Source organism: Hyperoodon ampullatus (genome assembly GCF_949752795.1).
Source record: "Hyperoodon ampullatus genome assembly, chromosome: 3".
Lineage (NCBI taxonomy): Eukaryota > Metazoa > Chordata > Mammalia > Artiodactyla > Ziphiidae > Hyperoodon > Hyperoodon ampullatus.
This window is the reverse complement of record NC_136916.1, coordinates 168,636,821-168,657,341: the sequence shown is the minus strand read 5'-3', so window position 1 is coordinate 168,657,341 and position 20,521 is coordinate 168,636,821. Positions and strand designations below refer to the sequence as shown.

The 20,521-nt window shown below is 51.0% G+C and overlaps 1 protein-coding gene across 2 annotated transcripts in view; it reads right to left on the bottom strand.

Moving 5' to 3' along the window:
* RIN3 (Ras and Rab interactor 3) overlaps positions 1-20,521 on the bottom strand; it is a gene marked incomplete at its 5' end in the record, with an annotated part of 114,127 nt that overhangs the window by 55,853 nt on the left and 37,753 nt on the right. For both annotated transcript variants that reach the window (XM_079699329.1, XM_079699330.1), the window contains one exon: positions 12,802-12,919. In XM_079699329.1, coding sequence (XP_079555455.1) covers positions 12,802-12,919 — 118 coding nt within the window. The remainder of the gene's footprint in view (positions 1-12,801; positions 12,920-20,521) is intronic.

The following is a 20,521-nucleotide window of genomic DNA, read 5'->3' as shown; positions in this document are numbered from 1 at the left end:
CAGAGTTGGGAAGAGCACTCTCATGGGCTGGAACGATCGGGCTCTGGTGCACCACCAAAACCGCGGCTCAGAGACAAACCCACCTGCGGATGGTCATCAAGAGGGTGAACTGTTAAGAGGCCTGGAACTCAGGTGACCCCACTGATTCATCTCCAGGGCTGTCCTTATTGAAGCCGTCCAGCCTCTGTCTGCCCCTTTCTCTCCAGCTTCCTCTTCTGTGCAATAAACATAAAGCTCTTGGGTATAATCTCAGCTGAGGCCTCAGACTCTGAGGGCGATTCCAAAGTCCTTACATATACTTGGTGACGTTCTGCTCCATCTCCCTACAGGCACTCCCCATCACTCCCTGACTTGGAGCACCACGAGCATGAGAACCACGAGAGGCGAGACAAGAAACAACCTGGCCCAGATGAAGCCGCTCTGAACGTGGAGTCGACGGCCCGGGTTCAATCCCTGTTCCATCCTTGGACACAATTCCCTCAGCTGCAAAATAGGGGTCTAGCACCTGCTTCCTAGGGCCATGGTGAAGACAAGAGGAACAGCTTCCATGAATGCTCACCTTGTGCCTGGTACACAGGGAGTTTCCCCAATAACTGGGGCCCAAAGGCTATAAGATTTCAAGGGTAGGGCCTAGAACTGAGGAACTGGGTCTCACCTGGGGGCTGCCCAGGGCAACCTTGGACTGGGAACAATGACTACATTAAAGGAACATCCCCAAGATGGGAAGTTCCCTGAAAGTTTCCACTGTGAAAACCAAGGCTGAGACAGCAATAAGCACAACAGAATGTATGCAACAGGCTCAGGACTGCCAATAAAAGCAGTGCAAACTATTCACTGCTTCTTAACAGATCCAGGGAGATGGACACAAAAAAACACTGAAGTCACCAGTCCATTTCTACAGAACTTTCCAGAAGGTCTCACCTCTGACTGCTTCCTTAAATAGTTTGGGCAGAAAGGAGAAGTTGGTGGGACAGGCATTATACTGTGGCTTCCCAAGTGGCCAGCTGGGCTGCATGGGACACTGAACAACATGTATTTTCCTCCACTATGGTGAGGCTTTATATCCGAGTGCTTGGGATGTCTGGGGCCAGGCAAACCAAGAACAGCGCCTTCTCTCTGTGTGGGGCTTCATCCTTCCAAGGCATATTATATCCATCTCTTGCCTGATGAGGTCAGGGGTCCCATTTCACAGGAGGCCCAGAGACACTGAGTGACTTGCTAAAGGTCACACAGCAAGTTACTGGGGGAGCCAGATTTGAACCCTGTTTATTGACACCTGCCATGGCTTTGCACACGTTCACACCGATGCCATCACTGTTCCTGGTGGTGAAGCTGTCTGGGAGCTTCCAGAGCCAAGCAAATCTGGGAAGTGCTTCAGAAGTGCTCAGAGGTGACAGTTAGCTTTCCCTTTTGGGAAAACCCCCAAAGCTGAGTCCCCCAGGAACATCTCCCTAGGAGTCCTGAATATGGGGCGCCCCACCTAGAGCAAGCCTCTGCACAGGAATGCCGTGAGAACTACAAAGCACTCGTGAAAGCACTTGGCCTTGTTTCTTCCACTCTTGCCTCAACCCACTCAGCTACCCAAGTGATCCTTTTAAGAGCAGAATTTGGTCTTATCTGAGCTTAGGGCTCAACAGATGCTAGCTATGTATACACGTGAATGAATGGATGCAGTAGTATTCAGCTCACTCTTGCATCTCTGCCAGGTTTTAGACACGGTTGAATATGTTTTCTTGAGACTGGGTTCAAGATGGCAGAGTAGAAAGATGTGCGCTCACTCCTTCTTGCGAGAGCACCAGAATCACAACTAACTGCTGAACAACCATTGACAGGAAGACACTGGAGAGCACCAGAGTCACAACTAACTGCTGAACAACCATTGACAGGAAGACACTGGAGAGCACCAGAGTCACAACTAACTGCTGAACAACCACTGACAGGAAGACACTGGAGAGCACCAGAGTCACAACTAACTGCTGAACAACCACTGACAGGAAGACACTGGAGATCACCCAAAAAGATACGCCACATCCAAAGACAAAGGAGAAGCTGCAGTGAGATGGAGTGTGTGTGTGCAATCATGATAAAATTAAATCCCATAACCGCTGGGTGGGCGATTCACAAACTGGAGAACAATTATACCACAGACGTCCACCCCCTGGAGTGAAGGTTCTGAGCCCCACGTCAGGCTTCCCAACCTGGGGGTCCGGCAACGGGAGGAGGAATTCCTAGAGAATCAGACTTGGAAGGGCAGCAGGATTTGACTGCAGGACTCTGACAGGGCTGGGGGAAACAGACACTCCACGCTTGGAGGGCACACATAAAGTCTTGTGTGCACCAGGACCCAGGGGAAAGGAGCAGTGACCCCAGAGGAGACAGAACCAGACCTACCTGCTAGTGTTGGAGGGTCTCCTGCAGAGGCAGGGGGTGTCTGTGGCTCACTGCGGGGACAAGGACACTGGCAGCAGCAGTTCTGGGAAGTACTCATTGGCGTGAGCCCTCCCAGAGTACACCATTAGCCCCAACAAAGAGCCTGTAGGTTCCAGTGCTGGGTTGCCTCAGGCCAAACAACCAACAAGGCCCACCCATCAGTGGACAAGACGACTGAAGTTTTACTGAGCTCTGCCCATCAGAGCAACACCCAGCTCTACCCACCACCCAGTCCCTCCCATCAGGAAGCTTGCACAAGCCTCTTAGAGAGCCTCATCCACCAGAGGGCAGACAGCAGAAGCAAGAACTACAATCCTGCAGCCTGAGGAACGAAAACCACAATCACAGAAGACAAACAAAATGAAAAGGCAGGGGCTTCCCTGGTGGTGCAGTGGTTGAGAGTCTGCCTGCCAATGCAGGGGACACGGGTTCGTGCCCCGGTCTGGGAAGATCCCACATGCCACGGAGCAGCTGGGCCCGTGAGCCATGGCTGCTGAGCCTGCGCGTCCGGAGCCTGTGCTCAGCAACGGGACAGGCCACAACAGTGAGAAGCCCGAGTACCGCAAAAAAAAAAAAAAGAGAAAAAAAAGAAAAGGCAGAGGATTATGTCCCAGATGAAGGAACAAGATAAAACCCCAGAAAAACAACTAAATGAAGTGGAGATAGGCAACCTTCCAGAAAAAGAATTCAGAATAATGATCGTGAAGATGATCTAGGACTTCAGAAAAAGAATGGAGTCAAGGATCAAGAAGATGCAAGAAATGTTTAACAAAGACCTAGAAGAATTAAAGAACAAACAAACAAAGATGAACAATACAGTAACTGAAATGAGAAATATACTAGAAGGAATCAATAGCAGAATAACTGAGGCAGAAGAACGGATAAGTGACCTGGAAGACAGAATGGTGGAAATCACTGCCACGGAACAGAATAAAGAAAAAAGAACGAAAAGAAATGAAGACAGACTAAGAGACCTCTGGGACAACATTTAACGCACCAACATTCGCATTATAGGGGTCCCAGAAGGAGAAGAGAGAGAGAAAGGACCCGAGAAAATATTTGAAGAGATTATAGTTGAAAACTTCCCTGCCACCCAAGCTGGGAAGCCCAGAGAGTCCCAGGCAGGATAAACCCAAGGAGGAACATTCCAAGACACATAGTAATCAAATGGACAAATATGTTTTCTTGTCTATTCCTCATATTTCCTTAGAGGCATCTTTAACCCTATTTGTGGTTGATGGAAGTGAGGCCCAGGAGTCAAACTTGAGTTTGAGTTGAGTTCCTTGCTTGAGTTCCCAGAGCTAGTTAAGCAGAAGAACTGAACGCAAATCCAGGTTTTCTGACCCAAAGACCTATGCCAAGGGAGAAGGTGGGCAGTCAGAGAAGGGGAAGAGGCAATTAACTTTTTATGAGCACCTACTGTATGCAGTTCCAGTTAGTCATCACTACAATTATGAAGCCATTTCACGGTTGAGAAAACCAAGGCTTAGTGAGGTAGAGGATTGAGCAGTGTTGCCAAGACCTCACAGCTGATGAAATCAAAGGGGTGGGTTTCAGTTTGGGTCCATTGGGTTCAAAGCCCACTCTTGCAGTCTTTCCAGACCAGGCTGTCTCTCTGCACAAGTGTGAGGTGTGATTAACCAGCTGAGCAGTGGCCCTGCCCTCTGCTAGGCTATGGGGACCATGGATATTGTATCAGACACAAGCTCTACCCTCAGCCAGCTAGGGAAATAAGACATGAAAATATGAAATGGACAACAAAGAATGATGAGAAGACCTGACAGGCCCAGAGGAGTGGGCTTCGAGCCCCTGAGAACAGCACAGAGGTGGGGGGTGACACAGTGAGTGCAGAGGAGGAGAAGAGAAAGGGGGCAGGTGGGGCCAGGTGGGGATGCAGGCATTACTCCTCTTCTGGGAAGGGGGGGCCTCCATGTGGAGATAACCTAGGAGAGACTGCCCCGAACAGGCAAGATCAGGCAAGGTCAGGCAAGAGACGCATCATGAAACTTCACCGTCAACCTAAGTCGTCTCCTCGGGAAGTCAGCCAGCCTGGGTGGGTGGTGGGCGTGGGGAGGATGCCGGAGGCCAGATGCGCCTTAACTAGAGCAGGTGCCCCCTGCTCTGCTATTTCAGGACAGCCAGGACCAACTAACTCCCACTCTTTGCTGGCTGATGCCTGGTGCCCCACTCCTGTAACGTCAGTACAATAACCTTATTTCTACTGTGATGCACACTCTCACGGCCGGGAGCACTACTTTAGGGTGGTGTTAGTCTTTCACACGTCCGTATAAATCTGTTTATCGGCTAGAGAATTTCCAGAGAGCAGCTATTCGTGGAGGGTGGCAGAGGGAGGCAGAAACAGCTGGAAAGGAAGGTGGGAGCTGCAGACACAAATATTAATAATCCACACGCAGAGCTTTCCTGTGACAGGAAGCCCAGGAGGTGCCTGACCCCTCTGTAGTCACCCTTAAAAGAGGGGTAGCTGTGCAGAGGCCTCCGGCCCTCTGAAACAGTTGAGTTGGACTGTTTTCCCTTAGACACGTTTTCTGAAGCTGCAAAGGCCCTGAAGGTGGCAGTCACTGTACACACAGGCTGAGGCCACTCACTAGGGCCTGGTGCTGGGATGAGACATCCCCTCCCCCCTCAACCCATTTCCCTCTTCTCTTGCTCCAAGGCCATGTGTCCTAGATCCTTCTCCCACCTCTGTCAAAACCTCCCCCTGTGTTCCGTTGTCTCAGAGCAAGACAAACTCCTGGTGCCCTCGAAGTGCGCACTTACATTCTAGCACTTAGGACTGTCTGACTTGCATTTCTGGTTAAATGCGTGTGTGTCTGTCTCACCATTGGGCCAATGTCAGGGCCATGTCTTACAGAGCCTTCGTAAGTGTCATTCAGCACGCAGTTCATTGGATATAAAGTCTTTGAAATGTTTAATGACACAGAGAAAGCTCATAATAAAATGTTTTAGTGAAAAAGGAAGCCTAAAAAATATATGCACCACTATGATTCAAAATCTATTTTCAAAAAAACAGAAACAAATTCACCAAAGTTTTACAATCAGGTTCTTGGAGTTAAACTAGCTGGTGATGTAATTTTTTCCTGGGCCAGCCCCAATTTTGGAGGCTGAAAAGGGAATTACTGAAAACAGAAAGATACAAACTGCGGTTAGTTTTGTTTTTTCTTTAACCAAAACCTCCATGGGTAATAACCAATGTGAGATAAGCAGAATGAATTAACTTCTTAGAGGAGTCCTGCAGAAGCAAGGTGCTGAAGGAAGTGATGGTTTTGAGGTCTGAGCTGCCTGTTACTCAACCTCCACAGCTAATTATAACTGCTAGTATTTACTGAGTGCTTACTACACTCAGACACTGTGATAGCTTTTCCCCATAAACGTCTTCATTTTGTCCAGGAGACAACACTAGGATGTTAGAGTTACTTCCATCCTGACATCAATCCCAATGTCTGTTTTTTCTACACCACCAAGCAATTCTCCAACACCAGCTGGGTGTCCTACAATTTAACTCAATTCTGACCCCATGTACCTGGAGATAGTGTCAGATCCCACGGGTTAAGGGCTCAGTCCCACAAGACTCCCCACCTCCGGCTCCGCCCCCCACTTCAGACACTAATCACAAGTTCAGGTTGTCACCTGTGCTTGTGACCAGTCGGCTACAGACCGGAGGTTCCAACCACTTGGGTTCCATTAATTTGCTGCAGTGAGTCGCAGAACTCAGGAAATCCATTTACTCACAAGATCAGTGGTTTATATAAAAGGTTATAACTCAGGAACAGCCAGATGGAAAGGACGCACAGGACAAGGTACGCAGGAAGAGGTGCAGAGCTTCCGTGCTCTCTGAGCGCATCAGTCTCCCCAGTCTCCATGTGTTCACTGACAGGAAGTTCTCTGAATCCAGTCCTTTTGGGTTTTTTACAGAGGCTTCATTACACAGACATGACTGATCAAATCATTGGTCATCAGTGATTGACTCAACCTCTAGCCCCTCTCCCCTTCCCAGAGGTTGGGGGTGGAACGGAAAGTTCCAACGCTCCAATCGTAGGGTTGGTCTCCCTGGCAACCAGCCCCCATCCTTAGGCACTTTCCAAAAGGCACCACATGGACATGAACTCAGGTGTGGTTGAAAGGGCTTGTTTTGAATCTCAAGACACAGTTATAGCTCTTGTCACTTAGGCAATTTCAAAGGTTTTAGGAGCTCTGTGCCAGGGAATGAAGACCATGGATATATTTCTTTTTTTTTTTTTTTTTTTTTTTTTTTAAATTATTTATTTATTTATTTATCTTTGCTGTGTTGGGTCTTCGTTTCTGTGTGAGGGCTTTCTGTAGTTGCGGTGAGCAGGGGCCACTCTTCATCGCAGTGCGCTGGCCTCTCACTATCGCGGCCTCTGTTGTTGCGGAGCACAGGCTCCAGACGCGCAGGCTCAGTAGTTGTGGCTCATGGGCCCAGTTGCTCCGCGGCATGTGGGATCTTCCCAGACCAGGGCTCGAACCCGTGTCCCCTGCATTGGCAGGCAGATTCTCAACCACTGCACCACCAGGGAAGCCCCATGGATATATTTCTTATTCTAAGTCACAATAGCACAATGCTGAGTGCTTCTCTGTGCCGGGCAACACTGTCCCACGTCCCTACCTGAGTTCAATCGTCAATCCTCCAACAGCTGTGTTGCAGATGTTCCCATTTTGCAAATGAGGAAAGCAAAGCACAGAGACGTTAAGTAACTTGCCTGATGTTGGAAGGTGACAGGGATAGAATAAAAACCTAGAACTGTCAGCCTTTCCAAAGCTCATGCTCTCAAAAGAGGTTTGCATTGACAAGAGCACAAGACTCACTCACGAGGCAATACTTGCTCCCTGACAAAATCTCAAGAGCTTGCCTTCTCCACACCAACCCTGACTTTAATAATAATCATTCCTTATCTTTTTATGGACTTAACACATTTTGGTCCAAATACAGGTTAAATCTCATTCTAGGATAATGGGTCAGCTGGTGAAAGGGTCAAACCCAAGAGCACAGAAAGCAAATCTCCCGTGTGGACCTCAAAGGCAATTTGGGTGACACGCTGCCCTTCTATACATACAGATCTCTACTGCCCAGGAGGACTCATCTAGAATTTCTCCCCACCTTGGTTTAAAAGGTCCCCCCAGTCCAGCAGTGATAAGCATCAGCACCAATCAGCACAACATTCACCGCGTGTGCCCATGAGGTGGGCTCCGTTCCCAAGTGCAAGTGTATCTATCCGATTCAACTACTTGGCCTAAAACCTCAGCCCTAAGAGTGGGAGATTTGCTCAAGGCAAGAAGAAATCCTAACTGAGTTCGACAGGCCAGCCTTTCTAAAGCCAGGGGTCAGTCCGGCATAGGGAACAGGCAGGGAGTGAAGTGGGGCTGCCCCCCGAAACTCAGCCAAGTGGCTCAGGCCAAGTACCAGGCAGTCACTTCCTGTAAGGGCCAGACCACATCATCCGCCGCTGTCTCATAGCTCCTCTTCTACAGGTGGGGTCAAATGGTTTTCTGTTATTTGGTGGCCAGCAGAAAAATGCCATCCCATGAATGTGTCATTGCCACCATCTTCAAGGGTGAAGATTAATGAAAAAGTAGCTAGTGTTCCCCAGCCAGGTGGCTAATTTCAGCCATAAAGGGGCAGGGCTGAGCCTGGAGGAGGGACTAGCCTCCATCTACCCTGTGTCCTGCTCTTTCGTCTCCTATGTCCCCTGAGCCAATGTCTCTTCTGCCTGTTCTCTGCCCCCACCCGCCAGACACACATGTGGCCTCTGAGGGTCCCTGATGAAGCTAAGTGGTGATCCAGACAGCGCAAAGCCTTCTTGTCACCTTGGTGCAGCACAGAAGGGAATCGGGGATGCAGTAGATGGTAACCGTTGTTCAAAATAGTCGCGACCCCTCCCTGCTAGTCACACGCTGGCGGGAGGATCACACTTTCCATCCCATTGAGTCTGACCTGGCCATCGGACCTGTTTGGCCAATGAAATGTGATGGGAAGTGACACCTGCCACCTCTGAGTAAACCCTTTTGGCTCCCGTCCTGGAATTCTGCCCTCTCTCTCCCTTCCCTCTGCCCACAGCTGGGTGCTGCTCTTTCAGCCCGGATTGCGGAGTGAAATGTTTTTGTAAAGAGCTTCAGCTGCCAGGTGAGGTGAGTGAGAAATACACTCACATTACTGTGTGTGCAGTACTGTGTGTGCACAACCCACTGCAGTGCAGGGCTGATGTCACCGCAGCATAACTAGCCTGAGTTGACTGGTTCAGGGTTTTGCCAAGAAACGCTTCACAGGGAACTAGAGGATGACCCAAGCACACAGAAGCACAGAGGTGGTCCACGTGGGTCTTTCCCTTTCAGAGCAAACGGAGTGGGGTCACAGATGAGGCTGACCACCCACTTTGGGGATCCCCTTGTCTCCTTCCTTAACCTCAGCTCTGTGTGGGGAACCCCAGCAAAAGGTCCCGGTTCCAGGCTCTGGGCCTTTCCCTTGCCCGCTTCCTCCTCAGGCCATCCCCCCACTGCAGCGACCATGGCCACGCGAGGACTCAGGAAGTTGGTGGCTCCTTCCTCCTATGAGGGACTAGAAGGCAGGCCCCACATGCTGGGCTGTGATTTACCCAGAGCCTTGGAACCCGGTGTGCAGGCTTATTCCACTCCTCCTTTTGCTTTTTTTAAAAAAATTATTTATTTATTTTTTATTTTTGCAGTATGCAGGCCTCTCACTGCTGTGGCCTCTCCTGTTGTGGAGCACAGGCTCCGGACGCGCAGGCTCAGCGGCCATGGCTCATGGGCCCAGCCGCTCCGCGGCATGTGGGATCTTCCTGGACCAGGGCACGAACCCGTGTCCCCTGCAGCGGCAGGCAGACTCCCAACCACTGCGCCACCAGGGAAGCCCCCTCCTTTTGCTTTAATCCTGCAGGAGGCTCAATAATAACAGCAATAACAACAACACAATTATAATCCTCTGTGGTGCTCTGGGTACCACTCACCCTAAGCACTTCAGACACACTAACTCCTCCCTCCAGCACCCTGAGAGGCAGGCACTATTATCACCCCCATCTTAGAGGCCTGGAGAGGTTAAGCAAGGTGCCCAAGGTCACACAGGTGGCAAAAGGCAGAGCTCGGATCTGACACAGGCTGTGTGGCTTCCATGGTCCATGCTCAAACACCATGTTAAGGAGGCAGGTACTGAACAGAAAGGTAGGACAAAGGTTGAAGCAGCGAAGCAACATAGCAAAGAAACACACGACCTGCTGCTGCTTTCTTGCTGTTGTCTGGTTTCTCTGGGGGCAGATCTCAGGGGTCTGAGGTTTGGGGAGCAGTGGAGTAAAATTAAAAAAGCGAAATGAAACACATGCAAACTTATGGGATCTGTGTAGTCACAGTGAATGGACACGAATCGTGATTTGGAATAGTTATGTTTCACAAAGGGTGTTTGGTCTGCTCTTTTCAGCTGAGCTGAGCATACATTTTTAAAGGTTTAAAAATGAAACGTGGAAAATGGGATTCTACCACATGGGAGGAAGACATGAAACCAGGGGAGGAAGCTTCCTCCATCCCGAACACCTTGGTTTATTCCTTGGGCTCCTTATCAGAAATGAGACACATAAGCAGACATGACATCCTGGTTCCATGAGGTAGATAGAGCCTGTGCACGCTTCCTGACCAAGTTCTGAAAGCCCGGGGCAGCCAGGTTGTCGATGGGTTGGGCAGACCCAGAAGAGATTACCCTGGAGATGGGGCAGGGAGGTGGAGGAAGCAGCACAGGGACAAGGGAGGAAAGCAGAACTTCCAGACGTTCTGTCAGTCCAGCCCAACTCCCTTTTCCTCCAAGAAGCCTCCCTGGTCAGCCTGCCCTTGAAGCAACGCTCCCTCCTTCCACTTCTAGAGCACATGCTGACGTGAAACAGGCTCAGCACAATGCTACTCCCCGCTTTCAGCTACTTTCCTAATGTTAGTGTTGAAATTCAAGAACACAGCTGGCTCCTGGACTTCTAAAGGATTGTAGATACCTGGTGTCTGGGCAGCCAGGTCCCCGAGAGCCTGGCTACTCTCAATAAGTAGCAGGACTGCACAAGACCATAAGCAGACAGGCTGATGGCTGTCTCTTCTCCCAGGAGATCAAAAGCACACCCAGGGGGCTTCCCTGGTGGCGCGGTGATTGAGAGTCCGCCTGCCAATGCAGGGGACACGGGTTCGTGCCCCGGTCCGGGAAGATCCCACATGCTGTGGAGCGGCTGGGCCCGTGAGCCATGGCCACTGAGGCTGCGCGTCCGGAGCCTGTGCTCCGCAATGGGAGAGGCCACAACAGTGAGAGGCCCGCGTACCGCAAAAAAAAAAAAAAAAAAAAAAGCACACCCAGGGTCTGTGCAGCCCCAGGTGCCCCAAACAACCTCACCCCTTCTGCAGTCATCAGAGGGTGCTATATATTTGGTCTGGGGAAACTGTAACACTCTCCTTCCTCTCTGAGATCCCTACATTGTCTTCCCTGCTGGATGCTGTAGGGAAGGAGTCATTAAGGGTTGCTGTATAAATTAACAACCCCACACACTCCTTCCCCCTTACCCAGAGAGCAGACTCTGAGCAGTTCACCAAGATTCAGCCCCTCTGCGCCTCCCTGGACAGGTGTCTGGACCACATTTCCCAGTCTCCCTTGCAGTTGGGTGTGGCCAGGTGAGCAAGTTCTAGCCAATGGAATGTGAGCACAAGTGACACACCTACTTCCAGGCATTGAGGTAAGACCCGCCCACAAGCCTCCTCTTTCGCCTTCCAGCCTATGGCATGGAGTCAACCACAAGAAACTGGCGGCTGCGTGCTCCAGATGGGGTCCCTGAATGAGCCTTCCCCACTGACCAGGAATCTTGCACATGATTGGGAAACTAGCCCCTTCTGGGTTTAACCCATTACATTTTTTGTTGTTATTGCAACAGCTGGCTAATCTTCCCACTTATATGTCCTCCATAGCATGACTCTCCCCACTTGTTTACTGTCTCCTCTCTCGGGGGCAGGGACTGTGTTTTGTTCCCTGCTGTGTCCCCAATGGTAGAACAGCTCCTGAGACACAGAGCAGACACTTAATAATCAACTGTTGAATACACGAATGAGTGAACTGTTTCACCCATTCAGTGTATGGCAAGAACAGGAAACTGCCCCTGCTTTTGCTTTCTCCTCCACCTCTGGAGCTAGAAAAGCAGCATTTAATTGAACTAAATCCTCACCCTTCCAGAGCCAGCCTGTATTCCCTCCTCTTTGACACCCTCCCCGAATCCTTCCCACCGTGGTCTGCATTCTCTGTGCCCCTCAGCCAGACGTCCCTGTGCAGTTACATCTGTCACGCTGCACAGCAAGTGTTGAGGTCTGTGTCTCTCCTACCCACCTTGCCCCCCACCCTCCAACTACACTGGGAGAGCCTTGAAGCCAGAGCTCTGTCTTTTTCATCTTTTCATCTTCCCAGTGTCGGGCACAAGTGTCTCTTGAGAAACAAGCACCCTAAAATATTTAATAAATACTTAAAAAACATTTATTATATTTATATAACATTTAATTATGTAAATATATGATTAAAGTATATATTTCTATCATATAATATTTATAAAATACTTAAATATTCTACCTTCTTTAAATGTTGTCACTCTGCTGCTAACCAAGAGTAAAAAGCTTCTGACATCCCTGGATCAATGTGTAAGAGGATCTAAGCCGGTGCTTGGAGTAGTCTACAGATTCTGTCAACAAGCTTTTTGGATCTTAATACCTGGCTTGGCCCACGAGAGGAGGGGGAAGCCCAAACCCTTTCAATGGCGTACAAACCCACCCTTGTTTGGGGGTCCCCAAACATTTTTCCACGGAGGCTCAAGCCTGCTCCTAGCAGCCCTGGGCACACACAGGATTTTTGTCTTTCAAAGTGCTTGCCCATTTGACCCTCACAAAGGTCCTGTGATACAGACAGGAAGTGACTATTATATCCATTTGACAGATGAGAAAACCGAGGCTCAGAGAGGTTCAGTGACTTGTCCAAGATCATGGTTTGAGTGTGTGCTGAACTGTCACTAGGACCCAGGAGCGCAGACATGTCCTCTCTTTTTCTTCCCTTTCTCCACCATGACCTAACAAGAGGAAACTTCATAGAGGCCTTGAGGAAGCAAAGCCATCAAGCTGTGACATGTGTGAGTGGAAACTCGCATTGACTTTGAGTGATAAACTGAGTTCAAAACAAACCGGGTCAAATAACTTCAGCGGATGAAAGCTTTCCCCCTTCTTCTAATTTTAGACCCTCTGGCCTGGGAGGAGTGTCTGTGGTTACAGGGTGTAGCATCTGCCGCTGCTGTGTGGCTCCAGGCAGAATGGGGACGTGGTACTCACTCGATTTTTCTTCTTTAATGGTGTATTCCAGCACCGCGGATGAGCTCTCGTTTGGGGAAGGGAAGTGGACACAGAGCACCGGCTGCTTCAAGCTGCTGTCCCGGCGGACCAGGAATGTCTGCAATGGAGGAAGGGGGCACTCCATGAGTCAGATTTGGGGGGGAGGTTATTTCGAAGGACAAGAGTGAGATGGAAGTCATCTGGAATGTTCCAGAAACAAAAAGGCAAGGTGGGGGAGTCTAGTATCTCGAGATAGAACTAGGGGTTCTGCCCCAAGAGCCATGTGTCACATGGCCCATGTGCCCTGGCTCCTTGAGTCTCAACTTCTCATTTGTCCATCGAGGGGGGTCAACTAAATCAGTGCAGATTCCTGAGTCCCGGCCCTTGAGATGCTGGTTAGTTGAGGGAGGGGAGCGGGTCTGGAATCAGCTGAATCTGGTACAGGCAGTGATCCAGGGTCACGCTTGGAAAAGCTCAAATGGACGGGTTGAATTTCAACTCACACCCCAGCACATATGCCCTGGGGGAGGCTGCTGGAAACAATCATAGATATTAGTCAATTCACACTATTTTTCCCCCATAGAAACAAAAATAACTAATAACTAATATACACAGCTTTTTCTGTGACAGGAACTGTTATGAATACCTTGCATATATTCACTTGCTTGATCCTCTCAATAACCCTGTGACGTGAGTTTTGCTGTTATCCCCACTTCACAGATGAAGAAACTGAGGTGCTCTCTGACCTTAACAGGACCTGGCTCTTCGGGCTGGTGTGAAGATCAACTGAGGAAATACCCATATGGGCTTGGCCCCTAGGACATACCCTGGAGGCTTTGCCTGGCCAAGGCCTCACAGCTGAAAGGGGCAGAGCTGGGATTCAGCCCTGGATGCTGGTGTCCATGCTCCAGACCCCACGCTATGCAGCCCCTCTCTGTTCTATACATCCTGCCCAGGGAGGGACCTGCCCTTTCTTCTCCTGTGGGTTTACTCTAGTCGAAAATGATGCTTCTGGGACTTCCCTGGTGGTGCAGTGGTTAAGAATCTGCCTGCCAATGCAGGGGACACAGGTTCAAGCCCTGGTCCAGGAAGATCCCACATGCCGCAGAGCAACTAAGCCCATGTGCCACAACTACTGAGCCTGCACTCTAGAGCCCAAGAGCCACAACTACTGAGCCTGCGCTCTACAGCCCAAGAGCCACGACTACTGAGCCCTTGTGCCACGACTACTGAAGCCCACGCACCTAGAGCCTGTGCTCTGCAACAAGAGAAGCCACTGCAAGGAGAAGCCCGCGCACCGCAACAAAGAGTAGCCCCCGCTCGCCGCAACTAGAGAAAGCCCACGTGCAACAACGAAGACCCAACACAGCCAAACATAAATAAATTAAAAACAAACACAAAACGATGCTTCTGAGCCCCAGGGACCTATCTGTGCTCTAGTAACCCAGCACTACCCGAAGTCTAAACCAGAGCCAGCGCGTTTATAGACGCCTCACTTTTACTTCTCCTGCTCTGAACGGTGGTTCTGCTCAGTTAAGGGGACTGTGACTCTGAAGTTTTCCACTGTTACACCCACGGCAGCCCCGGGGCAGTGCCCTCCCCACGGCCATCAGGGGGAGGGGACCCCTGATTCCTTTCACAGACTCTGTGGTTTTAAACTGTTCTTTTTAGTCTCCACTGGCCCCACCCAGGCTCGTCCCTTCTTCCAGGTGATGACAGACACCTTCTGGAATCTCCCCAACCTCCTGGGGCACAGCTCCCCCTGGGGAGGAGGAAGAGGGTTGGTCCTCCCCCCAGGAGGGGTCACTCCTCCCTGTCCTGAGAAAGGACTTGGTCACCGTGTCCCCCTCCCCTCCCCGCTCATCCCCACGAGGGGTCTAAGCCGTTCCCACTCAGGCTCCAAGAGCCCGGTCTAGAGTTCGGAAGACCGGAAGTCTGGCCAAAGATGCTGAGAGAAGACTGGGGAGCGGGGCCACTGGGGCCTCCAGAGGACGTGGCCCCAAGCGTGAGAGGCTCTGGAGAAGCACAGAGATGGCGCTTCTCCCCTACCCCCGCCAAGGCACACTGTCCTGCCACCCCTTGGGTGATGCTCCAAATGACCCGCCATTGTTATTGATTACTATTATTATTATGACATTGCTATAGTATTATAATTGTTGATACAATGTCATTATAATTGTCAATAAAACATAATAATATTGTTATTATTGACTAGTAGCAGCTCACACATATCGCTTCCCTCCTCTACCCAAGCCTTAACTCCAGTTCATTAGAGTCCATGATCTTACTAAACTCTCTTATGAGAGGGGCTGCTGTTATTATCCCCATCTTACAGATGAGGAAACTGAGGTACAGAGAGGCAGGTTAATGCCCAGGACGACAGGGCTAGTAAGTGCTGGAGCTGGGATCTGAGCTCAGGCCCTTCGGATCTAGATCCTGAGCCCTCGGCTGCCCTGCACCCGGCCCCCAGAGGGCAGTGTCTTGGCTGAAGCTTCTGCCCTCCGTGAGACGGCCTCTTGGGAGCCGGGACACAATGCACCCATCAGTCATTGAACCGTGGTCAGAAATGAGCTTGCCAGCCCCTCTCCTCGTGCAGGGCAGGGTGGAGAGAGCCTGAGAACCCAGCAGATAGAGGAAGGCGGGAGGGAGGCTTCTGGGGCAGAAGTGCGAGCTGGGTGGGGGTGCTGGTGCCCCACCTGGAAGGACGGTCCTCCTAGGGGACCCAGCGGGAGGCCAGCTCTCCTCTAGATGCTTCTCTGCACTCCCGGCACAGCCTCGCCCGCTGTGAGCGGCAGCGTCGCTGAGCTGATGCGTCCACCTGGACCCGGACTGCCCCCAGGAACGTGTCTTTCCAAGAAAAGGTCACTTTGGCTCCTCTTCAGAGATCCAAGGCCGAGCTGCCGCCTACCCATCAGGTCCATGGGACCCAGCATGTGTGAGGGAGTGTGTGTGTGTGTGTGTGTGAGTGTGAGAGTGTGAGAGAGAGAATGAGTGTGTGTGTGTGAGAATAAGCCTGTGGGTGCTATAAAAAATACAGCTGGTCTTTGTCCCTGGCTCCTGGCATAGAGTTTCAAAAACCCTTGGATTTTCCTGAGTGATGGGGGTCTTTAGTAATTCATAAAGATCCCCTTTGGGCCATACCTGAGTTTATGCTAACAGTCGGCTCAAGTGGGACCTTAAAGGAGGGGCTGCCCCAGAAAGATAGTCGCATAATTCTAGAGGGTTGGAACCCAAAGCCCCACCCTGACCTCTGGAAAGGGGAGAGGGACTGCAGACTGAGTTCAAGCACCGGGCAATGATTTAATCTCCTGGCTGGTGAACACACTGACACGTGGGGAGGGTGCGTGCTGCGTTTCCATCGGGAGAGGGTGTTGGAGCTCCGTGTCCCCCTCCCCAGCCCAGACCTCACCCCCGTGTGTCTCACATTCAGCTACTCTTGAGTTGTATCCTTTATAATCAAACTGTCACCATAAGCATAGTGCTTTCAGGGAGTTTTCTGGGTCTTCCTAGCAAATTATCAAACCTAAAGAGGGGTCATGTTTGTGACCAAGTCAGACAGAAGTGTAGGGAGCCTAGGGACCCCACGTGTGTCTGGCATCTGCAGTGAAAGCAGTCTTTTGGGGACCTTCCCTTTAACTTATGGGGTCTGTGTTTGCTTCGGGTAGTCATGTCAGAATTGAACTGAATTGTAGGACATCCAACTGGTATCAGAGAACTGTTGCCCGGAGCATAGTGAGTGTGTGCAAGTGTGTGAACGCACACGTGAGTGAACATATGTGGGAGAGAGTGTGGAATAAGGGAACTCTGGGCTGCCGCCGGGGTCCCCCCTGCTGGAACTCTGGGGAGCCGGTGGTGCCCCTGGGAAGGCAGACGGCAAAGCTGGATCCTTGACCCTGACCGGGAAGGAGCTGAGGCTGGCACTCTCCTGAAGTGAAACCGAACTGGGGGTTTCTGTCTTTGTAGGGCACATGTGTGAGGGACACAAGCCAGGTCACTGGTTCAGAAGCACATGCACACAGCAGAGTGGCCCCTTGCCACCCTGAGTGTCAGGAATGGCACAGGAAGGAAAACAGTGTTTTTCAAACTGTGGGTCATGACCCATTAAGGCAAATGCCACCAACCATTTATCTTTCCAAAAGAAAATACAAGAGAATAAAACAAGACAATAGGATACCTATCATAAGGATGGAGTTTTTGTCAGAGTGATCGAGTGAGACATGAGTTGAGGGCCAGGGCCGCAGTACAACATAGACTGCCTACTCCACTGATTGTCGACTTCTTCCTGGACTATTTGACCCCCACTGATCTCTCTCTAGGGTGACTGCAATGACAAATCACGGTTGCCAGCCTCAACTGGGACCTCCAGCAACGCCGCCTTGCAGTCTAATTGGCTCTTTCACACCCAGCACGTAACTATTTCTGGACTTCTTCACTCCGCTGAGACATGGACCCCGTTCTCCACCCTCCCGTTCCACAGACGGAAAGAAAGGAGATAAGAGCCCTCGGACAGGAACTCCTCCAGCTGCGGGGAGAGTCACAGTCTGTCACAATCTGCATTTCTTCTTGGGCTCCCAGAGGGCCCAGAGCAGCCAGCTGTGAGCTCTGTGGCCTTGGGTAATTCCGTGGCTTCCCCGAGCCTCAGTGTTCTGATCTGTAAGTGGGGATAACACCCACGACCACCCAGCAGAAACAAGAAATGAAACCAAAGCCCCACGCCTCCGTGTTGGAAGGGTAAATGAGACGTTGCCTAGGAAAAGCACCCAATGGGATACACGTGTCTCCACCGATGCTCACTAAGGATTAATTCTCCATCTGCTTCCACCCTCCTTCCCCATGGCTGGTTGATATTCCTCAGTCTCCCAGTCTCGGGCTCCATCTAGAACTGGGGATCAGTCTACCACATGTGTTTCTTGTGAAAAAAACTCAGAAGGGATTTCCTTGAGAGTGTGCTTCAGCGGAGGGTAAGGAGCCAGAAGCTGAAAACAGCGGCTGACGTCTGCGCTCCGGGCCAAGTACCTTACGCTTGGCATCACCCAGCTCTCCCCATGGCCCCACGAAGCAGGCACTATTACCATTCCTTCTGATGGATGAAGACTCAGGGCCCAGGGAGGTTAAATAAACCCAAGGCCACGCAAACAGGAAGTGCAGAAGCAAGATGCAGACCCAGGTGTCACCAAGAACATCTCACTTATCTCTTGCCATCAAGCCTGTGTTATCTACTCACTGCAGGCCAGGGGTGCAGACAGGGGTGGAAAGTCCCCCAGGCTGGGCTCAGGTTCCCAATTCTGAGCATCCAACACCCACCCTTTCAGCATGGCCACAAAGCCTCCTGTAGCACTTCCTTCTGCCGTGGCCAAGTCCTGGGGCACTTATCTGAAAAGCCAAGATCAGGTACTGGGTCGGGGGTTTGGGGGGCTGACTTAGTGGGGGAGGAGCGGGGACGGAGGCTAGAGGAGTCCTCTGACCTTTCCCGCCCAGATGGCAGTCGGGGAGGGGGCACTGACAGGTGCCTGCCTTGGCCACTGTCCTTCAGAATAAGATGGTCTGTTCAGTGTTCCCCTTTGGGGAGGTTTAGCACCTCAGCTAGTCACAGGGCCCCTTCTAGGAAGGAGCCACAGACAGCACCTCAAAAACAGTGTCGCTGTGCGGCTCACTGCAAGAACGTATGCAGAGCGGTAACTCCTACAAAGCGTTCTAGATTAAGGTGCAGCTCCCATGCTTAAACCCAGCAGAGTTCAGCCAAAGCCAGTGCCAGGAGAAGGGCATCTGAGTGAACTGCCTGTGTCCCCATCACACCCCTCCCCTCACCAGGTGTCCACTGCTGATCCTCTAAGGAGATGTTGCCCGTGATGGTTGTTGCAGGTGAGCACCCAGGGGGCTAACGGGCTGGGTGTGCCTCCCAGAGCTCCTTCTCCAGCACCCTTGGGAGGGGTCCATGTGCCAATTCTCCAAGCCCCTCTCACTTCTCTTTCTATGCCCTGCAGCCCACTTTTTAGAGCTGCAGGGGGACTCGAATCTCAGTTCTGCTCCTTACCAGCTGGGGGTCTGCAGGCAAGTTACTTTTACTCCTCGGGTCTCGACTTCCTCGTCTGAGCCTGAGAATAGTAATATCCACCTTTCAGGGCTGCTATGAGAATTGCTGGTCATATATATAAATGCGTGGCATAGAGCATGCACTTAATGATACTTATTATTATTATAGACTGCTACCATTTACTGAGCACTAAACCAGATGCTAAGATTTTTATCTGCATACTCTTGTTTGACAAATAAATGATAACTATTAATACGATTATTATTATGTATGTTTTTTCCAAACAAAGAGATAGGAAAATGGACTCAAAGATCATTCACCTATGTGGTAGATTAAATGGCCACAAATTCTTTGCAGCTCCTCCTATCAAGAGGTGGAGTCTATTTCCCTGCACCTGGAAGGGTGGCCTTAGGATCTGCTTTAACCAAAAGAATGTATCGGGGACTTCCCTGGTGGCGCAGTGGTTAAGACTACGTGCTTCCAATGCAAGGGGCCTGGGTTCGAGCCCTGGTCAGGGAACTAGATCCCACATGCATGCTGCAACTAAGAGTTCACATACCACAACTAAGGAGCCCGCATGCTGCAACTAAGAAGCTGGCAAGCCGCAGCTAAGAAGCCCTCGAGCCACAACTAAGGAGCCCTCGAGCTGCAACTAAGGAGCCCGTCTGCCGCAACTAAAAGGCCGAGTACAACTAACTAAATAAATAAATATTAAAAAAAAAAAAAAGAATGTAGCAGAGGTGATTCTGTGAAGGGCTAAGCCTAGGCCTTAAGAGGCATGTCTGCTTCCATGCTCACCCTGTTGGACCACAGCTGTCATGTGAAGAAGGCTGAGTGAGCCTGTTGGAGTCGTGAGGCCCAGCCCACAGCTGGCACTAACCACCAGACAGGGGAGCAAGGCCATCTCGGCCAGCTGGCCAGATGACTGCAGCTGCTTGACTGACCCCAGGAGAGACCAGCAGAAGAACCACTCAGCAGAACCCAGCCCAAACTGCTGACCCACAGAATCCTGAGAAAGTTGAACAGTGACTGTTTTAAGCCACTGGATTTTGGAGTGGTTCGTTATGCCACAGTAGGTAATGCTATAGCTGTGGGTTATGTGGAGGTGGGACTCCATCCTTTGGGTACCCCCCCTCCTCTCTTCCTCCTATGAGGTGCTGTTGAGGGGTCCCCAGAGCTTGGTGGGCAAGTTTGAAAGCCACGGATATGTCCAGCTCCTCACTCTACAGCCAAAGAAACCAAGACCCAGAAATGCAAAAAGACGTCCTGAGGTCACATTATTTGTTCGTGGCAGAGCCGGGACAAGAATGCAAGGCCAGTGACCTTCAGATCAGGGTTGTGACCATTATAGTACATGTCCTCCAACCCAGCCAACCCACCAACTGAGCATGTGTTTTATGCCAGGCACCTGGTTAGAGGTTTTAGATACCTTGCAGCAACTCCCTCCCTGGCGTTTAGAATATTTTACCCCTTGTACAGATGAGAATACAGTGTAGGAAGAGGACTGGCGAAGAGAGGGGGAACGGGGAGGGTCCAGAGCATCGGGCCTTGGGGCCCTTCCGTGTAAGGCTTTAGCCCACGATCTCTGGAGCCAGACTCTCAGAGTTCAGTCCTTCGTTGGCTACTCTTGAGCTGTGTGACTGCTCTGGGGCTGCTTCTTCCTCTGCAAAATGGGATCATGAGAGT